Here is a 9,045-nt window from a genome sequence, read left to right on the forward strand (position 1 = left end):
CTTTTTCAGATGAATCACTCATGTATATTCAGCAGAGACCCTGGTTTGCTGATATGGCTAATTTCAAAGCTGCAAGGGTCATGCCGGAAGACTTAACTTGGCAACAAAGAAAGAAATTTTTGCATGATGCCAAGCAGTTTGTTTGGGATGATCCTTATTTGTTCAAAATTGGAGCAGATAATCTTCTAAGGAGATGTGTTACAAATGAAGAAGCAGAAGGAATTCTCTGGCATTGTCATGATTCACCTTATGGAGGACATTTTAATGGAGAAAGAACAGCAGCAAAAGTCCTTCAATCAGGATTTTATTGGCCAACTTTGTTTAAAGATGCCCATAATCATGCTAGAAATTGTGATAAATGTCAAAGAGCAGGGACAATCACTAAACGTCATGAGATGCCTTTACAAGGTATTTTAGAGGTTGAGGTTTTTGATTGTTGGGGTATTGATTTTGCTGGACCCTTCCCTCCATCTTTCAACAATGAATATATTCTGGTAGCAGTAGATTATGTGAGTAAATGGGTGGAAGCATTAGCTTGTCCTAAAAATGATGCTAGCACGGTAATTAAATTCTTGAAGAGGTAGATATTCTCACGTTTCGGCACTCCAAGAGTGTTGATCAGTGATGGAGGATCTCATTTTTGCAATTATCAGCTAGAGAAAGTACTCAAACACTATGGAGTAAAACATAAGGTAGCTGCACCTTATCATCCACAAACCAATGGACAAGCTGAGGTGTCTAACAGGGAGATAAAAAGGATCCTGGAAAAAACAGTGACTTCATCAAGAAAGGATTGGTCTCTCAAATTGGATGATGCTCTTTGGGCTTATAGGACAGCAATGAAGACGTCTATGGGATTATCACCATTTCAATTAGTCTATGGGAAAGCATGCCATTTGCCAGTAGAATTGGAGCATAAAGCATTATGGGCTTTGAAATTCTTGAATTTTGATCCTTATGAAACTCAATGCACACGCAGACGACATATTTTGGAGCTTGAAGAAATGCGATTACATGCATATGATTCATCCAAGGCTTACAAAGACAAAATTAAATTTTATCATGACAGGAAGTTGGTGAATAGAGTTTTCAATCCAGGACAACAGGTACTATTGTTCAATTCAAGATTGAAGATATTTCCTGGAAAGCTGAAGTCAAAATGGTCAGGACCATTTGTGATAAAAGAAGTGCATCCGCATGGAGCAATTGAAATATTTAATCCAGCTGCTGATGATCCACAGAGAAGTTGGGTGGTGAATGGTCAACGTCTCAAACCCTATTTAGGGGGAGAGGTGCAACAATTTTCCACAATGATGTTGTTGGTTGATCCTTGAAAGTTTGGGTCAGGCTCGTGACGTTAAACAAGCGCTTACTGGGAGGCAACCCAGTATTCTGTAAGTATTTTATGTTTTTAGATTAGAGTTTGATGTACTCTATTGAATACCTGGTTTGTTATGATAGTTTGCTATTAACTGTGATTGTGTGATAAGTAATGCTGAATGATGCTTATTGATTGATTGATGTTGAGATGATGTGCACATTAAAATGCTTATACAGGTGATTCACAAGCTTTGTAAACAAATGCATGATATTATGATTGTGATTGTGAGATTAAGCAGGATGTGTATGTCAAATGTGGATGAGCTTATATGTGAGGTTTTGAGCTCCAGAGTTGTTAGTGTTAAATGCTATTACTTTGAAAGTATGAATGACTTTGCCCAGGTTTTCTATGATTGAATCAATTGCTTGTTTTGCATCATATGATCAAGGCCGTTTGTTGGAACCCTTTTTATTGGCCAAATTCATAAAGTTAGCCCACTAAAAGAGAACACTTTGTGTTCTATCCTTTGAACCCTTAGCCTTGAACATACACTGAAACCCTTGATTGAAAATCTTTACCTTGACTTAAGTAGAATATTTTGTGTGGTATTGTTAAATGTTCAAGTTTGGGGTTGTTAGGAAAACATGAAAAAAGAAAAGCATTGAGTTAAGAGCTAAAAAGTAAGAATATGCAAAGAAAAAAAAAAGAAAAGAAAAAGAAGCAAAGCTCAATGCAAATGCAAAGGCAAGTTGGAATGAATAAGAATAATTGTGTTGTTATGATTTTCTTAACTCAAGGATTTTGTGATCCAGAAAAACCAATTTTCTTGTTAGCCCAGCCACAGTATAAGCCATTGAAAAGTCCTTGTGATGATGCATGTTTGTGAATGATTTTGATTATGGTAAAATGAAAGGCAAAGTTGATTCATGTGACATTGTGATAGTAGAGTAAATGAGTGATTACCTTTTATACACTTGTGTGTTGAGTGAAACACTTTACCTAGTGAGGAAATATTCCATTAGCACATGAACATCCATGCTTAATTGATTGGTCATTCATGAAAAAGAGCATTTGTTGGGTATTAATTGACTTTGTGAAACACTAAAGCATGTCCACATCTTGATTGAACTCTTGGTCATAAGTTTGATTGAAGTTTTTACTTATCTAAAAAGAGGATTTTTGAATGAGTGAACCATCATATGAATTGGTTGAAGATTGAGTTATATCTTGTTTGCTTGAGGACAAGCAAAGTTCTAAGTTTGGGGTTGTGATAACAGTTGAAAAACTGTTATTTTCATGCTTAAAATTGACACTAAAAGCAACCTTTACACTTAGAAACTAGCTTGAAATCATGCTTTTATCCATATTTTCAGAAATAAGAGAGTTGGACAGGTTTATGCTTGATTTCAGTGTTTTTGTGCAGGTTTTAAGGTGAATTTAGTGAAAGAAATGAAGAAGGAGAGAGATGAAATCAGAAAAGACATCAAAAAGTGCAAAAGGAGAAGCCGAAGTCACCGCTCAGCGGCAGTTTACCGCTGAGCGGCACTCAAGAGCTTACGGGAGGTCCGCTGAGGGGCAAAATGGCCGCTGAGGAGAAGAAACGACTCACGCACTTATCGCTGAGCGGTACTTTACCGCTGAGCGGCACTTTAATGGGCTTGGACCTAATTTTCTGTAATTTACGAATAATATATAAGCTTTAGGGTTTCCTAGGGTTAGGTATCTTTGGCAGAAACGAAGCAAACACTCTCTCTTCCACCCCTTTGAAGGAGGATCTTGGATGCTCAGGCTTCCTCTTCACCTTTCTAGGGTTTTATCTTTCATTCTTTCATTGTTATTCATCTAGGTTCACCATGAATATGGTGAACTAAACTCTGTATGTTTGTTGGGGAATCAATGTAATCTTTTGAAGCTCTCATATATGGAATTTGTTTTTACATCTTTTAATTAAGACCTATGCTTTCTTTCATCATTAGTTAGGGTTTTTCCTCTTTGCTTAATGCTTGCATTGTTTAACTCATTCGATGCATGATTATTGGTTTTGTCGATACGGGCACGTACGGGGAAGTCTAGATCCGGGGAATTTCTCCCAATATTATATTGGTTGTCGTTAAGCTCCTGTACTTATGAACTAATTATTAGGAATGCTAGGAATTGTATGAACTCGTAATTAGGGAGAAGCCTTCTTGAAAGGTACTTTAGAGAGTGGCATTAACAATGATGATTTGAATGTTGAATTCCTAAAATATATGAGAGTGGATAAGATGAAATTGACCCCCAACAACATATTCATACATATATTTCATTGAAAGTGTTTATCTTTTGCTTTTGCCATTGATCAAAACTTCATGCATACATATTTAATTTTCGTCTTTTGCATATAAAAATCCAAATATTTCGTCTTTAAGTCTTAGCTAATCAATAAACCACACAACTAAACTAGGCCGTGAGTCCTTTGGGAAGAACGATACTTGGTCTTACCAAGTTTATTACTTGAACGATTCGGTCATACTTGCCGATTGTAAAACAAGTTTGTGACATCATATTTTGGTGATCATAAATTTGTCCATCACTCCTCCTCCTCCACCATCACCTTCCCTTTCAACTTCATTCTCGCGCAAGCCGCCGACGCCAACCACGACAGAACCCACTGCAACAACCCTAAGTCGCGTTCCAGAGAAGAAACTCATCTACGCAAATCACAAAGTCATTGCAAGCTTCGTCTTCGCAGGAACTCTTCGCGCAACATGGCGTCTTCTCCTTTGCACAACCATCATGAAGCCTTCATTCACCCCTAATATGCAAACCCTAATAGCAGATGGACAATCTCCAAATCGTTTCTCATGACAACTCGCAAACAAAGAAAACTCAGAAACTCAAACAGTACCGTTACAATTGCGCAACCAAGACTCAACCCAATGATAAATCATATTCATCTTCCTCACGAGAAGCCTCAAACCAGGTTCGTTCCTCCTCCTTCATCTCACCACGAACCTGCACAGGGAAAAGAGAGGAAAACCCAGAAAAGAATGATGAAAATGAAGGATGATTGATGCGAGATTAGGGAAGATCGCAATTCCCATGGTGGCGTGATTCTCTGTTTCGCGATTTGGGGGACATTACGATTAGGGTTTGCTGAATTGGGAAATTTTCTGTGCATTGAATTTGTTTACCAGGAAAAAGTGGCATGATTTCGGGATGGTTGTTGGCATGGTGGTGCGAGGAAGAACCCTATCGCTGTTAGGGATCCTATGTTGAAGAAGGACACATGGTATGAAACGTGGCACGCCGTTAGCCAGCTCACTGAAAATTTAACGCCATTTCGAGGACTAAATATTACAGTTTCATTAAGGAAAAGGATGAAAATGAACCATAGTTTGGAAGAGGGACTAAACCCAAAAACACTTTATAGTTGAGAGACTAAAAACATATTTAACCCTTTTAAATATAATATTTAAATATAGAGTTAGAGAACATTGCTCCCTACACCACCATAGACTACTCCCTACACCTCCTCATTCCTATTTTGCCCTTCAGTAAAATTTAATTATTAGGGTTAATATTTTTCAACTTTCACCCATTTTATTAATGACATATTAATGATCCCCTATATGAATGCATGTAGCAGCACATAAGCTCTTCTTCCTCTTTAACTTTCGACTTCTTCTTTAACTGTTTCATTGTGTTGTGAGAGTGTGGTGGTATTTCATTGTGCTGTGAGTGTGGTGGTGGTGTGAGTGTGTTTCTATAAGTTTGGTGTGCTTAGTGGGAGGTTGCAAAGGTTAATAGTGGTGCAAGGAACTGATCCAACGGTGGCAGAGGTCGGTCTTGGTGGTGCTGCTGGAAGGTGCAGTGGTGAAGGTGCAGTGTAGGAGGTTCATCTCAGGTGCACAAGAAAGATGGTAACCTTAAACGGATGTGATCATCCGTCCACGGATATCAACATCTGTTGAAGGTGAAACAGATGTGGATATCTGTTTTAAGTTTGGTCCCATGTGGCGTTTAAAACCAATAGGAGTAGAGATTGAATTGTTTTTTTCTCCTTCCATGCATCGGAATCACGAAAGAGAATTGTGAGTGTGCCTTCATTCATTCTGTAGCATGTATGGAGGGGAGATAATTAATTAGGAGTGGGGCCTTTAATTTATGTGTAGCCAATAGCAGCCAAGAAAAATTTTTCTTTTGTCCTCTTTACATTATGTTGTTCCGGTGGGCAGAAAAAGAGGATAAATAATTCTCCTTAGCATGCACTTGTTTTACGTTAGAGGAAAAAAAATACAGAACCCAAAAGGCGACAATGGAATTGGATATCCGTTGGGCCTTCAACGGATACCCACACCAGTCGACAAATGTCGGTATCTATTGAAGGCCCAACGAATATCCCACTTCCGTTCTGACCTTCGCGGGCTCTGTTCAAGCCGAAAACTAACGAAACAGCAGCAAAACAACAACACAAATCAACAACAGCAACAACACGTCAAACATTCAAAGCAAACAAAGCTAGAAAAGAGTGGTGAAGAAAACCAACCTAGATGAAGACAAAAATAAGCCACAACGAAATCTGGATCTACGCTCATCGGTGCTCCTCCACACCAGGGATCAACAACAATGGAAGCAATGAAACCCAAAAGAAAAATGGGGAAGAGGCGAATGAAAGAAAAAGAAAGGAAAGAAAGAAGAAAGGAGAGAAACTGACACGAAAATGGGGGAAAAGAGGAATTCGTGAGATGTGGGGGTGTGGGCAGCTGCGCGTAGTGAATAAATGAGTAGAATTAGGGTTTTCAAATAAATTAAAAAAATCCTAAATGATAAAAGTAATAAAGTTTTAACCAAAGGATTATTTTGAAATTAAAAGAATTTGGGGAGGTGTAGAAAACCTAGTATGTGGTGGTGGAGGAAGCAACCCTAAGAGGTAGTTAATATAAAAAAAGTTAAATAATTAATTATGGAATACATTTAACATAAATTAATTAAAAATAAATAATATTATTCTATTTTTGATTTTTTAACTAATATAATGGATCATTAGCTAATAATATCAACATTACTCATAGTAATAGATTACATAATAATAATAATACTAATAATAATTATTAGGTTAAACCCCTTTAGTTGTCCCTATTTATGTAGAGTTTTCCCAGTTCGATCCTCGTTCTTTTAAAATTCCCAATTGAGTCCTAAATAGTGCTAATTTGAGTCAATTAGATCCCTACCGTTAAATTGACTTAACGGAGTTAAATTTTTGATGAGGTGCAATATTGACATGATTAGTTTTTGAAACGTGACATTCTCACGTGGAATTTGATAAAAGAAACATTTTAAGTTTTTTTTACTCTCTCTACAGTATTCCTAGCCCTACCTTATACCTCGTCAACGGTGCGGTCGGCCTTCTCCGCCAGCAAACGCAAGCGGTTGGAGGTTTGTCAAATCGTATTGCTTAGGGAGCGTTCCTAAGAAGCGATTCGCGAAAGTAATCAGACGCTCGAAATGATCTTGTATGTCTAAGTTTTGTCCCAGATCTTGTGGAAGTTTCTCGGTGAAGCTGTTGTTGAAGAGTTTCAGCTGATGCAAGTTGGGATTTGAAGCTAAAATTTCAGGAATTTCCCCCCTGAGAAGGTTGTCATTTAGGTTGAGAGAATAGAGACGCAAAGAGGCTATTGCATGTGGTAGTTCCCCTGTGAGAGTGTTCTGAGAGAGGTCCAACAAATGCTTGATTTTGCTGTAACAGAAAGTTGTGTTGAAGGTGGATGTACATGAAGACAAAATCAAGATAAAAGCAATGAAGGCTGTCTTTGGAATTTCAGGTATTCAATTAAATTTCAAATTCTCTAGTTCCTCATCTCTTTAGCTTCTCTACTTTCAACGCTCAAACAAATTGAGGGGACAAAAGTGAGGATATAAAAAATGAAAAGTAATATTGTAGTACAGGCAAAACTGGTTTTCTTTCACTCAATTCGGTTGAATTAGCTTGAATGAAACTGGTTTTTGTTTCAAGAGATGAAGTCCATAGAATAATGCATCAATGGCTCAATTACTAAAATCGTATTTGAAATACTGTTGCATGTGTGGAGTCAGTTTCTATGGATATGAAAGACAAGAAATTAACCTTAGTTGGGGACATTGATCCAGTACAAGTAGTTGCAAAGCTAAGGAAGTTCTGTCACACTGAAATAGTTTCTGTTGGAGCAGCGAAAGAGGAAAAGAAAGAAGAACCTAAAAAGGATGATAAAAAGAAGGAAGATGAAAATAAAGATTCCACAAAAGAAATTGTTCTAGATCCACTCAAGTTCAATCAAACTTATGGCTATTATTATTGATAACAGTTGAAAAACTATTATTTTCATGCTTAAAATTGATACTAAAAGCAACCTTTAACACTCAGAAACTAGCTTGAACTCATATTTTTGCTTTAGTTTTGTGAATAAGAGAGTTGAAAGTGAATTTAATGGTTTTGTGCAAGATTCCCTTGATTTTGTAGGCTAATTGAATGATTTGAAAGAAGAATTGAAGTACCGAATGATTGGAGTGCTGAAAAGTCAACCAGAAACCAGAAAAGTCAACCAGTCAACCAGAAAAGTCAACCAGTCAACCATAATACGGAAAAAGTCAACCAGACGAGTTTTTGGCCATTTTTCTGCGATTTTATGATCTGTTTGGGACTGGACTCGTTTTCTATTATTTTTATGTCCTATTTAAAGACCTAGATGTCTTAGGGTTTGTATCTTTGGCTGGGAGGAAGCATAAACACACTTTTCACCCCTTGGGGATAGATTGGGAGATGGTGACAGCTCTCCTCTTCTCTTTCTAGGGTTTTTCTATCTCTTTCATTCTTTCATTATTGTTCATCTAGTTTCACCATGAATATGGTGAACTAAACTTTGTATTGTTGTTGGGGAATCAATGTAGTCTTGTGAAACTCTCATATATGGAATTTGATTTAATGTCTTATATTAAGATATATGCTTTCTTTCATCTTTAGCTAGGGTTTTTCCTCTTTGCTTATTGCTTGCTTTGTTTAACTCATTCATTGCCATGATTATTGATTTTGTCGATATGGGAACGTACGGGGAAATCTAGATCCGGGGAATTTCTCCCAATAGCATATTGGTTGCCTTTAAGCTCCTGCACTTCAGAACTAATTACTAGGAATGCTAGGAATTGTATGAACTCGTAATTAAGGATAGGCCTTCTTGCAAGGTGATTTAGAGAGTTGCATTAGCAATTGATGAAAAGAATGATGAATTCCTAAAAGTATGAGAGTGGATAAGATGAAATTGATAACCCCAACAACATACTCGTCCATCTAATTCATTAAAGTGTTTGTTTTCCTCTTTTTCATTGATCAACATTCATGCATACATGTTTAATTACTGTCTTTTGCATTTAAACCCTACAATCAATTGTTAACAAGTCTTAAATAATCAACAAATCATATAGCTAACTAGGCCGTGAGTCCTTTGGGAAAACGATACTTGGTCTTACCTAGTTTTATTACTTGATACGATTCGGTCACACTTGCCGATTGTTCAACAAGTTTGTGGCGCTGTTTTTCGGTGTTCATAAATTTGTCATCAAGTTTTTGGCGCCGTTGCCGGGGACTCGTGGTTTAACTAGTTCATTTGTTTAATTATTGATTATTTTTTACTTGTTTTTTAATTTTGAAATTTGAATTTCTGTTTTTTATTTTTTCTGTTTTTATTTTATTTTATTTTATTTTATTTTAT

At 36.9% G+C, this 9,045-nt stretch overlaps 1 protein-coding gene across 1 annotated transcript; it reads left to right on the forward strand.

Moving 5' to 3' along the window:
- The first annotated feature begins 7,401 nt into the window (after window positions 1-7,401).
- Window positions 7,402-7,638, forward strand: LOC148198530 (heavy metal-associated isoprenylated plant protein 39-like). The gene has a single exon (XM_088115836.1). It carries the CDS (start codon window positions 7,402-7,404, stop codon window positions 7,636-7,638), a length of 237 nt encoding a protein of 78 aa, XP_087971962.1.
- Window positions 7,639-9,045: the final 1,407 nt, after the last annotated feature.

The sequence above is a fragment of the Vigna umbellata genome, chromosome 5, assembly GCF_029865625.1.
Source record: "Vigna umbellata cultivar VRB3 chromosome 5, Vumbellata_1.0, whole genome shotgun sequence".
Lineage (NCBI taxonomy): Eukaryota > Viridiplantae > Streptophyta > Magnoliopsida > Fabales > Fabaceae > Vigna > Vigna umbellata.